Here is a 25,733-nt window from a genome sequence, read left to right as displayed (position 1 = left end):
CACACACCATGGCCCTACGAAACCTAGTGAAGAAGTCCACTGCCTTCGAGTGGAAGGCGGCCCATCAGGCAGAGTGGTTGGAGCTGAAAGCCAAGCTCATCACTGCACCCGTATTGGCATTTTTCGACCCGGACAGGGAAACAAAAATCTCGACAGATGCGAGCCAGGATGGCATCGGTGCGGTCCTGCTGCAACGCGATGACACTTCATCCTGGGCACCTGTTGCCTATGACGCCCACCAAACAAAGGTGTGCACAAATCGAGAAGGAATGCCTGGGCCTTCTCACTGGCATTCTCAAGTTTCATAACTATGTCTACGGCCTGCCAACATTCACAGTCGAGACGGATCACAGGCCCCTGGGCCACCTGGGGGTGTAAAAGTGCAGACGCAGAGCCAGGCAGGCTGTCTACTGGCCCGGGATCAGCCAGGACATCGCGAACATGGTCCTTAACTGTGTGACCTGTCAATGCTTCCAGCCAGCGCAGAGTAAGGAGACACTTCAGCAACATGAAATCGAAACCTCTCCGTGGTCCAAGGTTGGCATCGACCTCTTTCATGCAAATGGTCATGATTACGTGTTAATCATTGATTACTTTTCCAATTACCCTGAAGTCGTGAAGCTCTCAGACCTCACATCTCGGACCGTCATCAGGGCCTGTTAGGAGACATTCTCCAGGCATGGTATCCCACTCCTGTCATGAGTGACAATGGCCCGTTCTTCAGCAGCCATGAATGGTCTCTGTTTGCCCAGTCGTATCAGTTCAAACACGTCACTTCCAGCCCACACTATCCGCAGTCAAACTGAAAAGTTGAAAAAGGGGTGCACATAGTGAAGCAGCTCATCTGCAAGGCCGCGGATTCTGCATCTGACAGTCACCTTGCGCTGCTTGCGTACAGGGCGACCCCACTGTCCACTGGCATGTCGTCAGCTCAACTCCTGATGAACAGGGACCTGCGAACGACACTTTCAGCCATACACATACCCAACCTGGATCACCTCCCGGTGCTGCAGAAGGTGCAGCAACTCCGAGACCGGCAAAAACAGGGCTATGATGCTCATGCTACCGATTTGCCTGTGTTATCCCCATCAGACATTGTTCGGGTCAAGATCCCTGACAGAGGCTGGTCAGCTCCAGCTGTTCGTTGTTCGACAGGCTGCCCCCTGCTCGTATGTTGTGCGTCTGGCTGATGGTTCTGTTGTGCGACGAAACAGACGGGCACTGCGCCAAGTTTCCTGCCCGCAACCACATTCTTCTCCGTTTCCTTCTGTTGTTTTGCCACCTCCTGATACCTCGAATCACGAGGCCACCAGTCAGGCTTCAATCCCATCCATCAAGGCGCTGTCGTCCCTGGGTGTGCTAGTGCATGAGTCGCAAAATGTTGGTTTACAGGTGCAACAGGTGATTAAGAAGGCAAATGGAATTGTGTCCTTCATTGCAAGAGGGATGGAGTTTAAGACTAGGGAGGTTACGGTGCAATTGTATAAGGTGTTAGTGAGGCCACACCTGGAGTATTGTGTTCAGCTTTGGTCTCCTTACCTGAGAAAGGACGTACTGGTGCTGGAGGGTGTGCAGAGGAGATTCACTAGGTTAATCCCAGAGCTGAAGGGGTTGGATTACGAGGAGAGGTTGAGTAGACTGGGACTGTACTCGTTGGAATTTAGAAGGATGAGGGGGGATCTTATAGAAACATATAAAATTACGAAGGGAATAGATAGGATAGATGCTGGCAGGTTGTTTCCACTGGCGGGTGAAAGCAGAACGAGGGGGCATACCCTCAAAATAAGGGGAAGTAGATTTAGGACTGAGTTTAGGAGGAACTTCTTCACCCAAAGGGTTGTGAATCTATGGAATTCCTTGCCCAGTGAAGCAGTTGAGGCTCCTTCATTAAATGTTTCTAAAATAAAGATAGATATTTTTTTGAAGAATAAAGGGATTAAGGGTTATGGTGTTCGGGCCGGAAAGTGGAGCTGAGTCCACAAAAGATCAGCCATGATCTCATTGAATAGCAGAGCAGGCTCGAGGGGCCAGATGGCCTACTCCTGCTCCTCGTTCTTATGTTCTTATATAGGACACTTGGGTGGGATATGATTATAAAAGACAGGAGGCACTCACACTCCGCCTCTTAAGCATATGCATGATAATGGCATAGTGTAGGTTAGATGGCGTTTGTTTCGGTGCAACATCGTGGGCCGAAGGGCCTGTACTGCGCTGTATCGTTCTATGTTCTATGTTCTTTCCACTGATGAACATCTAGAGAGTCAGTCAAGGGTGTTGTTACAATCTCACACCTCCACCACGTGGCTAAGAGCTAGTCTGGTTCAGTCAGACAGAGTAACCACACTTAAGTTAGCAGAGAGTCAAACTCACAGAGAACTGTGCCAACTGTGCTATTAGTTCAATAAACCTGATTGAAGTAACTTCAAGGTCTGGAGTATCTTTCTGATCTAAGCTGCATCCAGTTGTAGCCAGTGTTAGACCAGTGTACCTAACACGACACATGCTACTGGGCTCATGCCTGTGAGCAAAGATGGCTACTCACCTCCTCGGCTCCCCATGCCTGTGCGCAAAGATGCCTACTCACCTCCTTTGCTCCCCACAGAAGCCCTTCCCACAGATTCACGTTTTTAAAAAAGAATATTAATCGGCGCCATTGTGACCACTTGCAGGATGGACCGCTGGATTACGGGAGGCCGTTGGATATGGGGTGGATTCCGTTAATTGTGCGGAAATAGGGCAGAAGTGCTGATTATTGGTTTCTCGCCAGACTATGGCAAGATCCTAATATTGCCTACGGGAGGGGGGCGGTTTGGCACCCGACGCAGTTCTTGTTTTTCGCCTCTCCTGCTATTCACCGGCCTCGTCGCGCTCTCGTTCGAGTGAAATGAGGCCAGAATATTTCGCCCTTAGTAAACATAGTTTCCTGAGGTGCTTACTTGTACTGGCATCCAAATCCACTGGCTGCTGTCTAGTATTTTTCCCAAACAGACGGATGGCACAGTGGTTAGCACTGCCGCCTCACAGCTCCAGGGATCTCGGGTTCAATTCCTCCTCAGGTGACTGTCTGTGTGGAGTTTGCATTTTCATCCCGTGTCTGTGTGTGTTTCTCCTGGGTGCTCCAGTTTCCTCCCACAATCCAAAAATATGCAGATTAGGTGGATTGGGCATGCTAAATTGCCCCCGAGTCCAAAAGGGTAAGGTGGGGTTACTGGGTTACGGGGATAAGGTGGAGGCATAGGCTTAAGTAGGGGTGCTCTCTCCAAGGGCTGGTGCAGACTCGATGGCCGAATGGCCTCCTTCTGCATTGTAAATTCTATGATTCTATGATTTCTATGTCAGCTTTGGCAGTACATGCTGCTAATGGAAAATTGCACTTATTGGCCATATATATATTTAAATTGCAGTTATCCTTCTGTATGATTGTAATTTCCCAATGTGCAGTTTTGGATAGAGAAGGGAAAAAGTACTCAGAAAATCATCTGTGATTACCGACAGATTATTTCGCACGGAAAGGCATTCACATTCTACCCTGTTTGTCCCCATCGACCATCAACATTTTCATTCAGTTATCACCAGATCCAGTTCAAGAGCAAGAGCAATAATTGATTAAATCATCCCGGCTGTCCTGAGGATGCTGAGGCTAATTATGCTGCCTCTACCATGGACTTGACTTAAATCAGCTAATTTCAATGCAAGTTGGGGACTGAATCTGGGTCTCCCTGCTTTGCACTGAAATAATGTGCTGACCAACAGAGCCATGTTAAAAGTAGTCATACGAGTACGCTGTAAATTTCTGAGGGTTGATTTTCAACTAAACAGATGTTAATTACTCACAGCCAGAAATAAATCTGTTCTAATTTTATTTATTGCCATTGCTGTTTCCATTGCTGCCAGTAAGTTCCACGTCAGAAAGTTTGAATGTCTCCATGGTCATATTTTGTGCCAGAAATACAAACAGTATCAGCAATGGAGAAGAGCTGGAAGTAAAGTCCAACTGGATTAAAAGAACTCATCATATTTTCTTTTGCAATTTCAAAGCTTGCTCAAATGCTACTTTTATATTACCCTGGGCTGGCATTCTAATCATTGCAGGGGTGACAGCGTCCAAATCATCCAATGATGTGCAGGTTAGGTGGATTGGCCACGCTAAAATTGCCCCTCAGTATCCAAAGGTGCGCAGGTTAGGTGGGGCTGCGGGGATAGGGCGGGGGAGTGTGCCTAGATAGGGTGCTTTTTCACAGAGTCATGCAGACTTGATTGGCCGAATGGCCTCCTTCTGCACTGTTGGAATTCTATGGATTCGAAGAGCAATATCACAACTGGCATTCTGGTGCAACATATGCCATGAGAAATCAGGGGACTGGCAACACGAGAATTCAACATAAAATTAGCCTGTATTCACAAGAGCATGATGATGTTTGGAGCTAGATTCTCAGGCTTTGTTGCGCTCTCACTCGTGCAAAATGAAGCTGGTGAATAGCGGGAGAGGCCGAAAATGGGAACCGTGACAAGCGCAAACAGTTTGTGATGTAACCGGCCCGCTCCCGTACGTGAAATTGAGACCCCGCCGTAGCGTGGCGAGAAACCAATTATCTCTACTTAAGCCTGATGTCTATACAATTAACGGGAGCGACCGCATATCCAACAGCCTCCCATGATTCATCGGCCTCCCCAGCAAGTGGTCACACTGGCGCCAAATGGTACTCGTTTTGAAAAAGGTGAACCTGCCTGAAGGGCTTCTGCAGGGATCCGAGGAGGTGAGTAGACATCTTTGCTCACTGGCAAAGAGCCCGTTGGTGCTAGCTTGCCACCCCAGTTCTTGGCGGAGAACCCTCAACTGGAGGGTGGGAGGGGGGGCATAGGCCACAGGGGTAGGCCGCCATGTGAAGCGGGGGAGGGGGAGGCGCTGGGGGATGGGGGAGGCAAACGTGTGCAACACCACCATGCCAACCCCTGGATCGTGCGTACACATTCCAGGGGCAACCACAGCCCCTGCCCGTCTGCCCCACCAACCACCCATAACCCCCACCGACTGCCGAGGCCCCTTGCTGTGCGGCTGAAGACTACTGCTAATAGGGAATTGGCAATCATGGTTAAATGAGCACTTCACACAACCCAAGTGGATTGTCATGGGGTGGATCCTCTGACTGCATCTTCTTTTCTTTCTGACTTTAGTGGCATCCTTCTTGCTCCTGGACTCCGCCATGGGACTTAGTTGCTTGTGGTGCTTTTGTCGTGGTAACTGCTGTTGGATCGTATGTCGTGCAGGCTAATTCTGGCTCTTCTGCCACAATGGTTGATTCCAGAGCCTTAGCTGGATCGAAAGGTTTTGCTTGTTCCATGGCTCCAGACGCTTATCTGCATTCCCATATCCTGGTAAAACATCCAGTGTCGGCATACTTTTGAATGATTGCGCAGTTGCAGTCAAGTCTGCAACTTCAGGGACAATCTGCAAACCCTTGCACGCCGATGACTTGGTTGGATCAAAGTCCCCAACTTTAGGCATTGCCTCTTCATTTTTTGTTTGAGCCCCAATTGGTATCTTATCCTCACTTGATATGATGATATATGGTTCGTCTTTTGCTGGAGAGGCAATTAGTGGTTCATCCTCATCCGATATAACGGTATATGCTTCGTCCTTCGTTGTAGAACTGCACGCAAATGCATCCATCTGCTATTCTAGCACATCTTTTGGTGGAGTGGCCTCAACTGTAGGGGAGTCCGCTGCAGGAACTGTTTTGTGTGCATGAGATGATTCACCCTTGGCCTCTGGAGCCAGTTTTTGCAGAATGGGGATTATATCTTCAGTCACCAGTCTGTTCGCAGTTGAGCTCTCATCTGATGTACCTGCTACTGCAATCTCACTTTCAGCCTCTGCACATGCCACCTTAGGGCTTTGACACTCATCGCTGTCCTGCGCAGACTGGACACCCTTTGTGATCACCTCGTCACTCCTGCTAAACTACTTGAATAGTGTTTCATAGTCGTCCTCTTCTGGCTCATCATCATAGTCTCCACTTTCCTCATCGTAATCATGGTCGTCATAATTATCATTGTCATAATCATCATCGGAGTCATCATCATCTGCAGTGGCTTCTCCTGTAAAGTATGACATTGCCCGTGGAATTATGTGTTCACGCAAGAAGTGACCAATTTTAATGTCAGCAGCGAGTCTTATTGCAGAATTTTCATCCAACACTCCATGTTCTGGAACTTCAGGAGGACTGAAGAAATTGAAGAAAGAGTCATTTGGTACGGTTTTCGTAACTGTTTTGCCAGTGCCCCGACCTGTATGCTTCTGCTTTGTTTTAATGGCTTTCAGTGTGACATTTTTTTCCTTTCTTCCAGTCGGTCTGGCACCCTTTGCATCCTGTGATTTCTAGTTCTTCAAAGAATAAAAAGTCTTAACACGTCAGGCTGTGACTCCATCTGGTATGCTTTTGTGACTACCACATTTGTGAAATACTCATCTGGCTTGAACTTAACCTCCAGAGTGAAGCTCATTGGCTGTTCAGGCTCTGAATATTTTATGTTCATATCTTGTAGATGCTTTAATATAGCTCATCATGCTCCTGTATCATGCCACTGGGCAAAGTCACATTTTTGAAGACTGTTAACCAGAATTCTGGAATTCCCTTTGGCTCCTCCACCTCTTCATCTGGTGTGTCGTCCTCCGCTTTAACTTTCGCTTGTATCCCATCGGATAACTGCACCATTATATCTTGTCGCCAGTCGCAATAGTCCACTATCGCAGCGCTTCCTGGAATGTACAGCTGCTCAACTAGGTTCAGGTTCTCACACCCGTCCGCTCCTCTGATAGACTCGCGTTCCGTGCCCACAATGGAAAATGGTATGATATAACTTCTGTTATGTACCCATGCTTTGAGTTCACATGCATTCTGCGTCGCAATCTCATTCCCATTGTAGTCCTTCAGTAGTCTTGTTTGATTGACGACTTTCGGTTTAGCCCATTCAAATAGGACAAGCTGAGAACGTTGGCCTTCATTCCTGTGTCGAGCTTGCATTTGATCAATGTGTCATTCAGCATCACTGGAATTGTCCATCTGTCTTTGATTGTGTCATCATCGGCAGGACTATTGTCACAACTGGTCAGTAAGACATCTTTACTCTGCATATTCGAACACACCGTGCCCTTGGTCGAGATCAGATCAACGAAAAACAGCATTTCATGGGACATCTCATCAACTGCGTTGAGTGATCCTGTTAGGTCCACTGTTGGACGCAAGAAGCATTGCTTTGCAAAATTATTTGTGCGGCCACACTTGGAACATATTTTCCCAAATGCTGGACATTGCCGTAGCCAATGTCGATTGCCGCACCACTGGCATAAGATGGCGGATCTGATCGGCCACTTAAGATGGCGGACCCGGTCGGCCAGTTAAAATGGCCACCGCAGAGAGACCACGTTTTTTATTGAACTGCATCACAGTGCTGATGGTGCTGGCATGTTCTTCCAAATTAGCGCCAAAATGTTTCAGGTTGAGCGTACTGATCTGCTGTGCAGCTAGCACACTTGCATGGCAGACCTTGATAGTGTTTTCGAATTTCAGGTTTTCCCTTAATAATCTCTCACGTACTTTATCATTCGATATCCCAAACACTATCTGGTCACAGATCATCGACAACTTTAAAGTACTAAAATTGCACGACTGCGCCTTCAGCCACATGTCGGCTACAAAGCTATCAAAAGATTTGCCTGCTTTTTGGGTACATGTACAAAATACGCAGCGGTCAAATGTTTTGTTTTTCTTCGGAGAGAAATGCCGTTCAATGTACTTTATTACTTCATCAAAGCTCTTGCTGTCCTCTTCACTGTCAAATGCAAAGGTGATCTATGTTTCTATTGCTTGTGGACCTGCTACCGTGAGCAGCAATGCAATATGCCTCTCGTCAAGCTGTGCCTGCAGGCCAAGAGCTGCATCATAGAGCCTAATTGCTGCTTGAAAACACGCCAATTTCCATCTACATTACCGAGAATTGAAGCTGGTGGGGTGCCTTCAGATCTTCCATCTCTAACTTCACAGTCTTTCCGTGTGTTGAGTTCCAGATGGTCATAATTCACTAGGTTGACAGAAGAGTTTTCTCTTTTCCTTCTTCAGCCTATTTCATCCCTCTTCCCCGTTGTTATCTTTAATTGTTCTGTACTCCTGGTAGTACGTTGTGTTCTGTGTTATGACCATGACAACATCAAGTTGTTTAACTAGAAAGATGATTTATTAACAGACACACAGAAAGATAACTAACAAATTGCTATGGCTACTAAATGAATTCAATGAATTCTCCTGGAGCTACTCTAAGTGCAACTATCCTCTTGTACGTCTTACTATGAACTGGCGGGTGTCTCGAGTCACATGATAGATCTCTACCACCAGTTGGTTTGAGGTTGCATCACTAACTATATACAGAACTGTGCACATGCATATCACCACATCAAGCTCATTCAGTGCACACCTAGGATAGTTTAATCACACCTGATTAGTGAAATTCAGATTCTGGAAAACTGAAATAAAAACAGAAAATGCTGGAAGTACTCGGAAGCTCAGGTAGCATCTGTGGAGAGAGAAACCGAGTTAGCATTTCAGGTCAATCATCTTTCATCGGAACTGGAAAAAGTTAGTGAAGTTATAGATTATAAGCAGTTACGGAGATAGGGAACATTAGAGGTAGAGGAGGACCGGGGAGGAAAGAAAGAAAGAAATTACATTTATATAGCACTTTTCATGACCACAGGATGTCCCAAAGCACCTACCAGCCAATTAAGTATTTTTGAACTAATGAATATGTGCAGAGCATGCCTTTATGAACAACAATGCAATAATGACCAGATAATCTGCTTTTTCCTTTGTTTGTCCAATGTGTGCACCTCTGGTAAGGTCAGCATTTATTGACCATTCCTAATTTATTGCCCTAACAATTTGCCATCCACTGGTTTGAGCCGACAGAATTTTCTCCTGCTGACAGTGGTGTAACTGTTTAATACCTTATACGTCTCGATAATGTCCCCTCTCAGTTGCTTTTCCATGGGACTTAGAATCCTCGGTTTTTTGCTCAGAGCTCAGTTCATTGACATGGGGACCAACCACGTAGCTCTTCTTTGCACCTCCTCCGAGAATGTTTCTCTAATATCTTGGTGATCAAAACTGAGCACAATGCTCATGGCATCTACCACCAGAGTTTTTACAGTGGGAAATGGTGATGTCCTCCCAAGTATTCGTAACATAATTAAACTTCATCTTCCGTATTCTAATCATTATAAAGTATAATTTCTGGAGTTGGGAGGATTTCCCAATAGATTAATATTTTATGGATTAGTCCTGAATGAAATATAATCATTTTTAAATATTTGTCACAGTTTAAAATAATTGGTTGATCTTTATTTTGTTTTATATTTACAGACACGGAGATGACTTGATAGTTACACCATTTGCACAGGTAGGTTGAATTTAATTTTTATTGTAATCCTGAACATTTCTTGAAATTTTGTTCAGTAATTCTAACTTCTTTCACCTCAGATATCCTTTGCTTCTTTTATATTGATGCTGTTTCACTGGTGTACATTTATGTTCAGCAAAAGATGCAACTAAACAACCTGTTCACAGAATTGAGAATGCCACTATGAAAGTTGACACCTGCAGTAGGTTAAGAGTGATCTACAAGTGCAGTTCCTCTTTCTTCCTCATCATGAAGCCTTTTCTGCATGCCTAACTGAGAACCCAGATAGTTTTTATAATACTAGAACAGCTGCTCCCCAGAGGAAACATTGTTTCATTGTCAGCCCAGGCTCTCTGATCTCGGAGGTTAATTTCACAATGTTTGCTGGCACAAGTTTCAAGGGTCTGTGGGTTTTGAAACGTCAAAGATCCTGGATGGTTAACACTTTTATTAGCTGGGTCCATACTTTTGTTTTCAAGCATAGGAGACTTACATTGGATTACATTTCTTTTTCAAATCTTTTTTTTAAATACATGCACTGTACGTTATGGTCTTTATTGGCTCCAGAAAGGGTACAGTCGGTCAGTGTGCATGTAAGTGCAAAGGCTTAACAAAGGGGGCAGGAAGGGACATAGGAATTGGGAGAAGAACAGAGCTTGGCAGGGGCATGAGAAGCCTGGGGGATTGGTAAAAGAGCAAAGCTTGGCATGGGGGCCATGAGGTTTGGAGGGTAAAAGCGGGGGCCTTTACATTTTATTTTCACTGAGACAAAGTTCCATGGCATTGATACAAACCTTTTTGAACAGACTGTCTTTGCACCCGGCAGCCCCTGTGGCTGCTCAGCACTTCTTCCTGGTTCAAAGAACCTGCTCATCGTGTACACTGTTATATGCGCCCTATGCATTACGTTGAATTGAATAAGGCCAAGTCTAGTCCACGAGGAAGATGCATTCACCCTCCTCAAAGCCTCCTCCCACAACCCAATCTCCATTTCCCCCTCAACTCCTCCTCCCCCTTCCATTTAACTTCTCCTATTGGGGCTCCCTCCAAGTGCATTAACTCCTTACCCTCACCCACTCCTGCTTTCGACACCACCTTGTCCTGTAGCCCTGGGGCGGCAGGTCGGGAAAGGACGGCACCTACTTCCTTACATAATGCCGCACCTGTAAGTACTGGAACTCATTCCCACTGGGCAGCTCATAATACTCTTCCAATTCCTCTAAACTCAAAAGGCTGCTCCCCCAAAAAAAGGTCCCCAAACAGCTCGATCCCTGCCCGCTGCCACCCTCGAAACCCGCATCCAAGCCCCCGGTGAAAATCTATGATTCCCACTGTTATAGGCCAGGGTTTAGAGAACCCCAAAGTGTATCATGGAGTTCACCTGACCCACAACTTTTAATATTGTGGTATGGGGAGCACACGGCCCACTCTCCAGGGGTGGTACAGCAGAAATGGAAAAGTATTTTTTAAAGCAAAACAATGTTTATTCTATGAACTCAAGTTAACCTTTTTAAAACATAGAGTGAACATCTTAGCAACCATCAATTCAAATATAACCCCCAAAGAATACAACACTAAGTAATGCTTAATAACTTCCCAAACAACATCCAGAAGACAAAAGAAACACCTTTTAACAAAAGCACATTAGGTTGACATTCACTACTGAGAACATTTATAATTCTGAATTCACCAAATGATCAAGAGGTAGTCTTTTGATGGCAGAGAGAACAGCAGTACACCTGCTTCAACTCCAACACTGAAAACTAAATTAAAACACACCCTGCAGCAAACAGCCTAAAACAAAAGTAAAAAGCTGACAGACAGCCCAGCTTCACCCACACTCTGACATCACTGATAAACACCCATTTCTTAAAGGTACATTTCTTAAACACCCATTTCTTAAAGGTATTCTCACATGACACCACAGATCAGTGCCCACACCAAGGCACCCTCCACCATCCGTTGCTGCCACCACTGCCCCCACACCCTCAGGGCCGCCACTGCCACAGGGCTTGTGGATTACTTGATTAGTGAGAATGGCAGAGGCGTCGTCAACAATGCTCGTAAGCTTGTGCCTTACAAGAGGCTGCCTGCATCCGCTCCCATGCTGCCTCCTCCCCCACCGCCCACTTCCTAACCATGGCTATATTCGCTGCCCAATAATAGTTCATTACATTTGGCAAGGCCAGCCCGCCCCTGCCATGTCCCCCCTCTAGCAGCACCTTCTTTACCCGTGGAGATTTCCCCGCCCCTACAAACCCCGAAATCAGAGCATTAATTTTCCTGAAGAAAGATTTTGGACGAAGATCGGGAGGTTCTGGAAAACAAATAAGATAAGAGCCTCGGGAGTACTGTCATTTGCACAGTCTGCACCCACCCTGCCAGCGACGGCGGGAGCACGTTCCACCTCTTAAAGTCCCCCTCATCTGTTCCATCAACCACGCCAAATTCAATTTATGTAGTTGTTCCCATACCCGCGCCACCTGGGTGCCCAGATACCGAAAGCTCGTCCCCACTACTTTAAATGGCAGCTCACCCAACCTCCTCTCCTGCTTCTTGCCTGGATCGGGAAGACCTCACTCTGCCCCATGTTTAACATATATCCGGAAAACTCCGAATTCCTCCAAAATATTGATAATACCCCCAATGCAGAACTGACTCGGTCACAGAAGGCAAAAGGTAGCAGTAGACTGGTGTTTTTCTGAATGGAAGGTTGTGACTAGAGGTGTTCCACAGGGATCAGTGCTGGGGCCTCTGTTGTTTGTAGTCTATATAAGTGATTTGGAGGAAAATGTAGCTGGTCTGGTTAGTAAGTTCGCGGATGACACCAAGGTTGGTGGAGTGGCAGATAGTGTTGAGGATTATCAGAGGATACAGCAGGACAGAGAGAGGTTGGAGACTTGAGCTGAGAAATGGCAAATGGAGTTTAATCCAGACAAATGTGAGGTCATGCATTTTGGTAGGTCTAAAATAGAGGGGAAATATACAATAATGGTAAAACTCTTAGGAATATAGAAAGTAACAGGGATCTGGGCGTACAGGTCCACAGATCTTTGAAATAGGCAACACAAGGTAGTCAAGAAAGCATATGGAATGCCTGCCTTCATTGGACGGGATATCAAGTATTAAAACTGGCAAGTCATGCTACAGTTGTATAGAACCTTGGTAAGGCTGCACTTGGAATATTGCGCACAATTCTGGTCGCCACACTACCAGAAGAATGTGGAGGCTTTGGAAAGGGTGCAGAGGAGGTTTACCAGGATGTTGCCTGGTCTGGAGGGTGTTAGCTATGCGGCAGGCTGATTAAACTTGGACTGTTTTCATTAGAACGACGGAGGTTGAGGGGTGACCTGATAGAGGTCTACAAGGTTATGAGGGGCATGGATAGAGTGGATGGTCAGGCACTCTTTCCCACAGTGGTGGGGTCAGTCACCAGGGGGCATAAGTTTAAGGTCCGTGGCAGAGTTTAGAGGAGCTGTGCGAGGCAGGTTTTTTACACAGAGGGTGGTGAGTGCCTGGAACGCGTTGCCAAGGAATGTTGTGGAAGCAGATACAATAATAATCGCTTATTGTCACAAGTAGGCTTCAATGAAGTTACTGTGAAATATACATTAACGGTGTTCAAAAGGCATCTTGGCAAATATATGGATAGGATGGGTAGAGAGGGATACGGCACGAAGAAGTGCTGAGGGTTTTGCCAAGGGTGGTATCATGACTGGTACAGGCTTGGAGGGCTGAAGGGCCTGTTCCTGTGCTGCATTGTTGTCTGTAATATATCCCAGTGGATTCGATATGTAAAGCAGCTGATTGTTCGCATATAGCCAGACCCTGTGCTCCAACTCCCCCCCCCCCCCACTCCATGCACATTCCCGCTCCAACTCCTTGACGCTCTAAGCGCCATTGCCAGTGCGTCCATCGCCAAGGCAAAAAGCCACGGGGAGAGTGAACATCCCTGCCTTGTCCCACGGTGCAGTCTGAAATACCCCAAACTCACCTGATTCATCCTTATGTTCGCCACTGTCTCCCTATACAGCAACCGGACCCATTCCACAAACCCCTGCCCAAACCCGAACTGTCCCAGCAATTCCCACAGATACTTCCATTCCACCCGATCGAACGCCTTCTCCGTATCCATGGCGACCGCCAGCTCCATATCCTGTCCCTCCGGGGGCATCATTATCATTGTTGAACAACCGTTTAACATTAGCTGACAGATGCCTGCCCTTTACGAACCTCGTCTGGTCTTCCCCATTACCCCTGGCACACAGACCGCAGTCCACAAGGCCAAGATCTTTGCCAGCAGTTTGGCATCCACATTTAGGAGTGATATCGGGCAATAGGACCCACACTGCTCCGGGTCCTTATTCGTCTTCAAAATTAAGGATATCGAAACCTGCAATAACGTAGGGGGAAGTTCCCCCTTATCGCTCACCTCGTTGTATGCCCTTACCAACAAGGGCCCCAGATCCCCAGAAAACTTCTTGTAAAATTCCACCGGGAACTCATCCGGGCCTTTCCTGCCTGCATCGCCCCCATACCCTCCAATACCTCCACCAATCCAATGGGGGCCTCCAGACCCTCTACCAGGTCCTCCTCTACCTTGGGGAACTCCAGTCCGTCTAAGAATTGCCGCATCCATTCCACTTCATCTGGAGTTTCTGCCTCTTCTTCAACAACCCTGCCTTCGGGCCTCCGAATACGTCAAATCAACCCACAAAATCTCCCACAGCAGCTTAGCCATCTCTGCCCACTCCGTCTTATCCCTATACACCCATATCGATATATAAACGCCCCTCTGACCACTGCCTTAAGCGCCTCCCATAGTATTGCGGCCGAAACCTCACCCGTGTCATTCAGCCCCACATACCCCCGAATGGTGGCGACCCTCACCGCCTTGCACACCTCCTCATCTGCTAACAAACACACATCCAATCTCCACTGTGGGCGCTGGGCACCACCCCCTACCCGGTCCACTTGCAAGTCCACCCAGTGCAGCATGTGATCCGAGACCACAATCGCCGAGTACCCTGAGTCGACCACCCCCGCCAACAGAGTCTTAGCCACCACAAAGTAATCGATCTACGAGTACACCCTGTGAATCATGGGAGAAGTATAAAAATTCCTTCGCCCTGGCCTCCCAAAGATCCACGGGTCCATCCCCCCCCCATGCGCGCCACTCTCCCCTTCAGCTCCTTCGCCACCGCCGCCACTCTCCCCGACCATGGACTCAACCGGTCCAACCCTGACTCAATGACCGTATGAACCGGTGCAAGTCCAGGTCCAAGATCTTCCCCAACACCTGCCTTATGAATTCAACATAGTCCCAATTTGGGGCATAAACCAAGACCACTGGCATCCTCTCCAATTTCCCGCTCACCATCACAAGCCTTCCCCCCTACCTAATCTCCCACTATATTCCCCACCTCGAACGCTACCCGCTTATGTTTCAACACTGTCACCCCCTGCGTCATCATATCTAATCCTGAATGGAAGACTTGCCCTATCCACTCTTTCCTCAGTCTGATCTGATTCCAGATCTTCAAATCCATTTTTTGCAACAAAGCCATGTTTGCCTTCAAGCTCCCCGGTAGCGCGAACACAGGCAACTGTTTGAGCGGCCCATTCAGCCCTCTCGCATCCTACGTGAACAGCCTGGTCGGGGGGGCACCCCACCCCCTTCCCCTGCCGATTAACCAGATCCCTTCTTGGGTCAGACCCCGGCCCGCATCACACGACCCTCCAGGCCCGCCCTCAGGTGACCACCGTCACCAACCCCTTCCCCACTACGCCACAACAGTCTCACCTTTGTCAGCAGTACCCCTTCCTCCCCACTAAACAAAATAACAGTCCCATCCCCCTCTAACTTCAAACCACCTGCTCACCCCTACTGCACTCCCGTTAACTAGCCCATCTAGCCAGCTAGCCTGGCAGCCCCTGCTCATAGCGCCAAACAGCCTACCCCCCACTGATTCCCCTCCACCCCCCCCCCCCCCGCACACTTCTTTAGTGCAAACAACAATAAACTAAGAAAAAGGTGCACTCACCCTCCATGTTCCTCCAGCATTCTACCACAGAACCCAAAAAAAAACACAACTCAAAGAAGGGAGGTTCTCTCTTAACCATTCCCTCAAAAACAATAAAACGAAAAGACAGAGAACCCACACCTCCTCACATTTCCTCCAGAGTTCAATGTCCTCCCTCCTGCCAGTTCATTGTCTCTCAAAAAATTCGATGCCTCCTCTGGTGTCCCAAAATAATGCTCATGGCCATTGTAAGTCACCCAAAGACGGGCCGGATACAGCATCCCGAACTTCACCCTATTTTTGACGAAAACAGCCTTGACCGGTTGAACCCAGCACCCCTCGTGGCCAGTTCCGCACTCAGGTCTTGATATACCCAAGTTCATTACCTTCAGAGGTACACCTCCTCACCTGCCTGGCCCACCGCAAGATCTTCTCTTTACCTTGAAACCGATGAAGCCTCACCACCATCACCCTCGGAGGTTAAATCATCTGTGGCTTCCACATCAGTGCCCTATGCGCCAGTTGACATCCAGGGGCCGATCGAAGGCCCCCTCCCCCATCAGCTGCTCCAACATTTTGGCGACATATGAGCCAGCGTCCGCTTCCTCGATGCCCTCTGACATCCCAACAATTCTTAAATTTTGTCTTCGGGAGCGGTTCTCCAGATCCTCTACCTTTTCCTTTGGGCACTTCTGGGTCTCCCGCATCATCCTGTTCTCGACTGCCAATGATGTAAACTGCTCCTCTTGCTCTCCCACCACCTCCTCCACTTTCTGGATCGCCTGGCTCTGGGTCTCCAGCTTCAGCTCCACCCGATCGATCCCTGCTTTTAGAGGGTCCACCACCTTTGCCAGGTCCTCCTGAGCTCCCTTCTCTGCTGGCTAAACTTCTCATTCAGGAAGTCCACCAGCTGTTCCATCGATCATTGGGCTGGTAGGGCCGACCCTTTACCCTCTGCCATTTCCCCTGTGCCGCACAGTTTCTTGCTCTAGCCTCCTTCTCGACTAACCTCTAGTCCACAAATCCATCCACTGTGCCACCAGTGGAGTATAACTTTCCTGCACCACTTCTACACCTTTTCCCACCAAAACATCCACCCAGCAAACGGGGAAAAGGAATGAAAAAAACTCCTCGAGTGGGAGCCACCAAATGTGCAACCACTCACTCCATGGCCGCCACCGGAAATCCCCCAAATCCCCTATCTGCCTAGAGGATGAAAATCCAAGGAAGCTGTTTGCATATGGGGGTGACACAGTGGCACCGTGGTTAGCGCTATTGCTTCACAGTGCCAAGGACCTGGGTTCAATTTCCAGTTTGGGTCACTGTCTGTGCGGAGTTTGCACTTTCTCCCCGTGTCTGCGTGGGTTTCCTCCGGGTGCTCCTGTTTCCTCCCACAGTCCAGAGATGTGCAGGTTAGGTGAATTGGCCATGCTAAATTGCCCAAATGTTAGGTGGAGTTACGGTGCAAGGAGTTGGGGATTGGGTCTAGGCAGGGTGCTCTATCGGAGCAAGGGCCAGTGCAGACTCATTGGGCCAAATGGCCTCCTTCTGCACTGTAGGGATTCTCTGATATTGATCACTGGAGGGTGATTTGTTCACGCATGGACTTTTTCCAGTAAGTATAGCTGGATGGCATATAGGAACAGAACATTGATTGACTTTTTTTCTCCTCAATACAAAGGGACAATGTGGGTGAAACTGGTCACCTCCAATCACATGAAACAGGTTGGTGGTCAATCTGCAGCTCAGTTTCGCTCTCGATAGATCTTATTTTAGCATATCTCTTCTGTCCAGCTGAAATCCATTATCTTAAAACAGGAGAGGATTTAAAACTAGCTCCTTATTCACCTTCATGTCGATTTTACAGGCCCGTTTATGGGTTCAATGTTTTTTATAATAGTAGATGCCCATTCCAAATGAACTCTGCGAATTCGGGCTGTTTAGCACAGGGATAAATCACTGGCTTTGAAAGCAGACCAAGGCAGGCCAGCAGCGCGGGTTCAATTCCTGTACCAGCCTCCCCGAACAGGCGCCAGAATGTGGCGACTAGGGGCTTTTCACAGTAACTTCATTTGAAGCCTACTTGTGACAATAAGTGATTTTCATTTCATTTCATTTTCATTTCTTAACCAAGAAAAGGATTCACAAGCTGAATTATCTGAATGAGTTCATCTTTAAGTTGTATGAATAAACCATAACCACTTTTATTTTTTCAGGTACTGGCCAGTTTGCGGAGTGTGAGGACTAATTTTTCAGTACTAACAAACATTCATGGAGCATCAAGCAAGTAAGTCATGTTAGTTAATGAGGAGAATTTTAACCTCCAAGGTTGTGTGGAAATTTGTGATATTTCTTATATCCTATTGTGCAATATGGCTCAGATGTACCCACTTCTGGGTTTACTTGAGGTGCATTTGAATGTTGCCAAGATATGAACATGTCTAAGTCGAGGATTTAATAATTAGTTACAGGTGGAAATTTACTGGTGCTATTAACGTCCTTAGAAGATATTTGTAAGCCCTTTTTTAATTGTTTTCATCTTGGATCCAAATTTTCCTTGAGCACCATGGGTGCTCAGGAAACAAAAGCAAGTTTGAGCAACAGCTCAGGTAGATGTTTAAACTTTTTTTCTCCCATCTGAGTGTTTGCTAACTTATTGTATCCACTCTCTCAGTTCCCTTTGGAAAATGTTTGTCAGAGTTCTTGTGTAGATATCATTTTTTTTAAGCCATTGAAGATTTCAAACAGACAAAGTCAAGATGGAAGGCACCTTCGACGTGTTTGACAGCACATCAGGAGAGGAAGAATATTTCCATATTTCCAGAATTTTCTGATTTTATTTCAGATATTTAGTATCCACAGTAAATTGCGTTTATTTTCCCCACCTTATGTCCCGAGCAGGGGAGTGCACAGGGTGGAGTTGCAAAGGAGAGCACTGCCCAAGTCACAGGGATTACTGACAAACGCTCAGTTCCCTTCTCTCAGAAGATGTTTATTCAGCAGGCTGAGGTTGTCGTCTTAGTTGTTGGCAAACATCTACTGCTTCTTTCAGGAAGGCATGATCCATGTTGGATTTGCCGGCAAGCATTCTCAGTGACAATTAAAGTGACCATCACCCTTAACTGTTTTGCCTTTGGCCCAATTTATCCAGGATCCTCCATCAGCAGGCCACCGAAGGCTTGTTTGCCAGGGTAGGCAATTACAAAAGTTCAATTCTAACAATATCCAGAACTAGAAGGCACAGGATTCACGTCGCACTGTACATCATCCAATATCATGTGCATTCCACATCCTAATTAACTGCTGAATAGATAAGTTTTTTCTTTTATGTCACTTTAGTTATTTATTTTTTAAATAAATTTAGAATACCCAATTCATTTTCATTTTTTTTCCAATTAGCATGGCCAATTCACCTAAGCTGCACATCTTTGGATTGTGGGGGCGAAACCCACACAAACACGGGAGAATGTGCAAACTACACACAGACAGTGACCCAGAGCCGGGATTGAACCTGGGACCTTGGCGCCGTGAGGCAGCAGGGCTAACCCATTGCGCCACCGTGCTGCCCCTCTTATGTCACTTTAGGTTCTTTTCCCATTTACCTCAAATCCTTGGGTGGGATTCTCCGTGAATTGGCGCGACGGCCCGAAACCGGCGCCAAAAACGGCCCGAATCACTCCAGCGTCGGGCCCCCCGAAACGTCGCGAATTTTCCAGCCCCAAATGCTAGTAGCAGAGTGACGCCATTCGCGACGGCGCCACTTGTCACGGACTCGCAAAATTGCCTTCTGCCGCACAGCGCCAAGTGAGACCCCTCACTGCCTTTCCCCCTTTCCCCATTCCCCTTCCCCCATTTCCCCACTTCCCCTATATCCCCATTCCGCCATATCCCCTTCCTCCATATCCCCCCTTCCCCATATCCCCCTTACCCCATATTCCCTTCCCCGATATCCCCCTTCCCCCATATCTCCCTTCTCCAATATCCCCTTCCCCATATCCCCCTTCCCCATATCACTCTTCCCCCAAATCCCCCCTTCCCCATACCCCCCTTCCCCCATATCCTCCCTTCCCCCATATCCCCCTTGCCCCATATCCCCCCTTCTTCCATATCCCCTTCCCCCAAATCCCCCTTCCCCCATATCCCCTTCCCCATATCCCACTTCCCCCATATCCCCATTCTCCATATCCCCGTTTCCCATATCCCCCTTCCCCATATCCCCATATCTCCCCTTTCCCCATATCCCCCCTTCCCCCATATCCACCCTTCCCCATAGCCACCCTTCCCCATATCCACCCTTCCCCCATATCTCCCATTTTCCATATCCCCTTCCCCATATCCCCCTTCCCCCATATCCACCCTTACCCCATATCCCCCTTCCCCATATCCCCCTTCCCCAAATCCCCCCTTCTCCCATATCCCCCTTTCCCCATATCCTCCCTTCTCCCATATACCCCCTTCCCATATCCCCCTTCCCCATATCCCCCCTTCTCCCATTTCCCTCTTCCCCCATATCCCCCCTACCCCATACCCACCCTTCCCCATATCCCCCTTCCCCCGTATCCCCCTTCACCCATATCCCCTTCCCCCTATCCCCCCTTCCCCATATCCCCTTCCCCCATATCCCCCTTCCCCCATCTCCCCTTCCCCATATCCCCCTTCCCTCATATACCCCCTTCCCCCATATCCCCCCTTTCCCCCATATCCCCCCTTCCCCCATATCCCCCCTTCGCCCATAACCCCCTTCCCCCAAATCCCCCTTCCCCGATATTCCCTCTTCCCCAATATCCCCCTTCCCTCATATCCCCCTTCCCCCACATCCCCATATCCCTCTTCCCCCACATCCCCCTTCCCCATATCCCCCTTCCCCATATCCCGTTCCCACAGCTCCCTTCCCCGATATCACCCCTTCCCCATATCCCCCTTTTCCCATATCCCCCCTTCCCCCTATCCCCCTTCCCTCAAATCCCCCCATACCCCCTTCCCTCATATCCCCCTTCCCCCTGTCCCCCCTTCTCCCATATCCCCTTCCCCATATCCCCCTTTCCCACATATCCCCCTTCCCCCATATCCCACCTTCCCCCATATCCCCCTTTCCCCATATCCCCCCCATATCCCTTTCTTCCATATCCCCCCTTCCCCCATATCCCTCTTCCCCCCCATAGCCCCACTTCCCCAATATCCCCCTTCCCCCATATCCCCCTTCCCCATATTCCCCCATATCCCCTTCCCCCATATCCCCCAACATCCCCCTTCCCCCATATCCCTCTTCCCCCATATCCCCCCTTCCCCCATATCCCTCTTCCCCCATATCCACCCTTCCCCCATATCCCCTTCCCCCATATCCCCCATATCCCAGCTTCCCCATATCCCCCTTCCCCCATATCCCCTCTTCCCCCATATCCCCCCATATCCCCCCTTCCCCCATATCCCCCTTCCCCGACCCATCAGGCGGACGCCACCCCGAGGGAGTTCCAGGGCGGCCACGAGCCAGGGACAGACCCGGATTACCAGGCGGACGGCGGCCACATCTAGTGCGAGTGCGGTGACGCCGACGGGCCACACACAGCGACGAGGAGGACAGCCACAGCAACAGGCCCCCGTCGCAGCCGACCCAGGATACTGACGCACAGGACACTGACGCACAGGACACTGACGCCCAGGACCCTGACGCACAGGACACTGAAACACAGGATATCGACACACAGGACACCGACACACATAACCCTAACACAAAGGACCCTAACACACAGGACCCTAACACACAGGACACCGACGTCCAGAACACTGACGCACTCGACACCCACACACAGGGGACGGGTGGACAGGAATCACCACTCCAGGGGACCCCAGACTTCGGGTCGGATGAGGAGCATGCCATTACGCCACTGCTATCTCCTACACCCTCCACCATCGCAGAGCCACCTCGGTTGGGGACTTTAGCGATGAGGCATCTGAGACACTAACTGGTGCACACAACACAGCCGTCCCGGTACAGCAGGTGGAGGCAGGAGCAGCCGAGGGGCCGGCGATTGGAGGGCAGCCCGGTGCAGGCAACCATCTACCGCCCAGACGGGTCCCGGGTTCCTGGAGTTACCACAACCACCCATAGACCCGATGCAGGCACGGACCAAGGGACGACCGAAGTGGGTGACGGCCGGCTTGCAGCAGCTGCAGATGAAGGTGGAGAGGTCCACTCGCGTGCAGGAGCAGGTAGTGGTGCCGATCATGCGTGCCACCCCGGTTGCCACCACACGGTGGCGTCCGCGGTGGAGGCAATGGGTGCGACGGTGTCAGACATGGGTCGCAGTATGCAAGGTGTGGGGCTTTCGTGGCCCAGGACATGGCTGCCCTCTCACAGGCAGCCATGAGCCAGAGCCAGCAGCAGATCGCAGAGGCGCTCAATGCCGTGGCCCAGTCTCGGCAGGCAATGGCCCAGTTTCTGCAGGCAGTGGCCCAGTCTCTGCAGGCCATCACTGAGGGCATCGGCGCCATTGCCCAGGTTCTGGCCGGCATCGGCCAGGCACAGACAGGGATGGCCAACTCCCTGAGCTCCATAGCTGCAAATGTGCAGACCCTTGTTGATACCAGGGTGGGCCTCCAGGCCTGGCAGCGCCAGGTGTCGGGGGCGCCGGGTGCTCGATCCGTTTGCATCCCCGACCCATGTAGAGGCCCGGGGTCCATCGGGTACCCCGAGGGAGGAGGAGGTACTGGGGCCCGTTCCAGGTCCCCCTGTAGGGGAGGTCCCGGAACACCGCGACTCCTCGGACTCCCCCCCCCCCCCCCCCCGTTCCATCCCAGGTGCATCTGGTGGGCAATGGGCAGGACCCGCCATCCCAGTCGCTCGAGCCGCTGCCTGGCCCATCTAGGCGGGGCCTCCCCAGGAAACGGCCGCCAAAGGGGTCCCTAGTCACAGGGCAGGAATCACACGCGTCCACCTCCAGTTCTGCTGTACAGTCTGGGGAACCACCTAGACGTAGTCATAGTAAGGACAAAAAATTAGACACTGAATAAGTTGGCAAGGGTGCAGGGCACAGATTAGTTCTGGGACTAGGGCACGTGTATGAACTGTTTGTTATTAAAATCACTTTCACACCTACAGAAGTTGCCTATGTGCTCTGTCCGATGCGGGTCGGGCTGGTGTGAGGTGAGCGCCAGTGGGTGTGTGAGGGGTGATAGAACGTCGGCCTCAGGTGAGTGTGCCCCCCCTCCCCCCGAGTCGCCCTCGTCATCCCCCCGGGCAGACGACGGGACCGTGCGCTGCAGTGTCACGGCCGCATGCAGGGCCGGGTGGAGGGTGGTACTGTGGCCATGGGTCAGACATTGTCCAACGATGTAGAGCCCAGAGCTCATCGCAGGGCTGGTTGTCATCATCCTCCATGGCCTGCAATAGACACGCTTCCACCGGCGACCGTGTGACCCCGGCCCGTTGTGCCACAGGTGGATGTGCAATGGAGGGGTGGTGTACATGCGGGTGGGGTGTGGTTGGTTGGTGTTGGGTGAGCGGGGTGAGGGTGGTTGGTGTTGGGTGGGCGGGGTGAGGGTGGTTGTTGTTGAGAGGGTGGTTGGCGTTGGATGGGTGGGGTGAGGGTGGTAGGCTGGTGCCGTAGTGTGCAGTCTGTGCCCATACTCAGCGATTCCCACGCCCCCCTCGTCCGTGAACCGGGTGGCTATCAGCCTGTCCCATGCCCGCTGACCCAGCCGGTAACAGTGGTTAGCCTCCCGCCCATGTCCAGCCCGTCTGTCCTAACCATTGCCCCCATCCTCCTCATCTGGGGAGGTCTGCGCCTCGTCTTGCAGCTCCTCCCCTTCCCTCTCCTCTGCCTGCAGCACATCGCCCCTCTGCTGGGTTATGTTGTGCAGGACGCTGCAGACCACAACGATGCGGCCGACCCTATCTGATGGGTACTGGAGGGTCCCATCAGAGCGGACCAGGCACTTGAAGCGCATCTTTAGCAGCCCAAAGCACCTCTCTATCACACCCCTGGTCGCTGCATGGGCATCGTTGTAGCGGTTCTCCGCGTCAGTCTGTGGCCTTCGTATAGGCGTCTTCAGCCACGACCGCAACGGGTAACCCCTGTCACCCAGCAACCAGCCCCTCAGCCGGGGGGGGGCATACCTCGAACATGGTGGGGATCAAAGATTGCGCCAATACGAATGAGTCATGCACACTGCCCGAGTACCGGGCGCAGACGTGCAGGATCATCATGCGGTGGTCACAGACCACCTGAATGTTCATGGAATAGGTCCCCTTCCTATTCGAGAACACGGCCCTGTTATCCGCAGGTGGCCGCACGGCGACGTGCATCCCATCGATCGCCCCCTGGACTATGGGCATCCAGGCCGCCGCAGCGAAGCCCGCTGCCCGGGCATCCTGGCTGGCCCGGTGCACAGGGAACTGGATGTAGCGGTCCGCAATGGCATATAGGGCGTCTGTCACTGCACGGATGCACTGGTGCACCGATGCCTGCGAGATGCCGGACAGGTCCCCACTCGCCGCCTGGAATAACCCCGTGGCACAGAAGTTCAGGGCCACCGTAACCTTGACAGTCATGGAGAGAGGGTGTCCTCCCCCAGTGCCACGCGGTGCCAGGTGTGCCATCAGGTTGTAGATGTGTGCCACGGTTTCCCGGCTCATCCGGAGTCTCCTCCTGCATGCCAGGTCCGTGAGGTCCTGGTAGGACGAGCGAGGCCGGTACACACGGGGCCTAATCGGGCGTCTCCGTTGCCGTGGCACCACCACCACTTCCTCCTCCTCCTCCTCGTCCTGTCGTGTGGGCGGCCCGCCAGCCTGGGCGGCTGCCACCTGCCTCCCCGCGGCACGCTCCTCTGTGGCAGCCTCCAGCGCCTCCCTGGCAGGCTCCTGCCCCAGCTCCCCCAGGGCAACATGCAGAAGTGCGGCTCCCGCCACGGCGGCCAACATTGCTGGGTGATAATCAAACACAATGGCCTGGTGGGGGTGGGGGGATAAACGACATGTCACCATTGCCCATACCCCCCCCCCCCGCCCCTGCAGCTAGGCACCCTCACCAACCCCCCCCTCCTCCCCGGCACTCACCCTCCCAAACGCCCCCCCCCCCTCCTCCCTGGCACGCGCCCTCTCCAGCACGCCCCCTCTCCAACCCCCCCCCCTCCCCTCAGCCCCTCCCCCCTGCCCCTCCCCCTCTCCCTCAGCCCCTCCCTCCACCCAGCCCCTCCCTTCCCCTCAGCCCCTCCCTCCCCCCAGCCCCTCTCTAACCCCAGCCCCTCTCTCCCCCTCAGCCCTTCCCTCCCCCTCAGCCCTTCCCTCCCCCTCAGCCACTCCCTCCCCCTCTGTCTCTCCCTTCCCCAGCCCCTCCCTCCCCCTCAGCCCCTCCCTCCTCCCCAGCCACTCCCTCCCCCCAGCCCTCACTCGCCCCAGCCACTCTCTCACCCCCAGCCCCTTTCTCCCCCAGCCCCTCCCTCCCCCTCAGCCCCTCGCTCCCCCAGCCCCTCCCTGCCCCCAGACCCTCCCTCCCCCCCAGCCCCCCACTCCCTCCACCCAGCACCTCCCTCCCCCCCAGCCCCTCCTACACCCCGCTGCCGCTTCCTCCACCAAAGCCCCTCCCCTCCCTCCCCCCTCACCCTGCCTCACCCCCCTCATTTTTTGGGAGCCGGAGAATATCACGGGGCGGCCGGGCGGGATTTACGACGCCCCCCGGCGATTCTCCGACCCACCGGGGAGTCGGAGAATCCCGCCCTATGTCTTTTAGTTTCAGAGCCTTCTTCTAACACCCCCTCTCCAACCCTCCCCTCCCCTCCCCCAGCCCCACCCCCCACCCACCAGCTACTCCCTCCCCCCAGCTCCTCCCATCTCCCCAGCCTCACTCTCCCCCAGCCCCTCCTTCCCCCTCAGCCGATCCCTCCCCCCAGTCCCTCCCCCCTCACCTTGCCCCTCCCTCCCCCTCAGCCCCTCCCTCCCCCAGCCACTCCCCCACAGCCCCACCCTCCCCCCAGCCTCACTCTCCCCCATTCCCTCCTTCCCCCTCAGCCGCTCCCTCCCCCCAGCCCCTCCCCCAGCTCCTCCCTCCCCCAGCCCCTCCCTCCCTCCCCCAGCCCCCCCTCCCCCCCAGTCCCTCCCTCCCCCCAGATCCTGCCTCCCTCCCCCCAGCCCCTCCCTCCCCCAGCTCCTCCCTTCCCCCTGCCCCTCCTTCCCTCCCAGCCCCTCCCTCCCTCCCCGCAGCCCCTCCCTCCCCCCAGCCCCTACTTTCCACTGCAGCCTTTTCCTCCTCACTCCCCCTC

The 25,733-nt window shown here is 51.5% G+C and overlaps 1 protein-coding gene across 4 annotated transcripts in view; it reads left to right on the top strand.

The window, feature by feature from the left end:
• Positions 1 to 25,733, top strand: part of pde4ba (phosphodiesterase 4B, cAMP-specific a) — a 1,458,049-nt gene that overhangs the window by 1,083,080 nt on the left and 349,236 nt on the right. For all 4 annotated transcript variants that reach the window (XM_072511114.1, XM_072511113.1, XM_072511116.1 and 1 more), the window contains 2 exons: positions 9,417 to 9,453; positions 17,693 to 17,763. In XM_072511114.1, the coding sequence (XP_072367215.1) occupies positions 9,417 to 9,453; positions 17,693 to 17,763 (108 nt within the window). The remainder of the gene's footprint in view (positions 1 to 9,416; positions 9,454 to 17,692; positions 17,764 to 25,733) is intronic.

The sequence above is a fragment of the Scyliorhinus torazame genome, chromosome 7 (genome assembly GCF_047496885.1).
Source record: "Scyliorhinus torazame isolate Kashiwa2021f chromosome 7, sScyTor2.1, whole genome shotgun sequence".
In the NCBI taxonomy this organism is placed as follows: domain Eukaryota; kingdom Metazoa; phylum Chordata; class Chondrichthyes; order Carcharhiniformes; family Scyliorhinidae; genus Scyliorhinus; species Scyliorhinus torazame.
The sequence above is the reverse complement of the archived record's forward strand: the minus strand, read 5'-3'. Positions and strand labels throughout refer to the sequence as shown.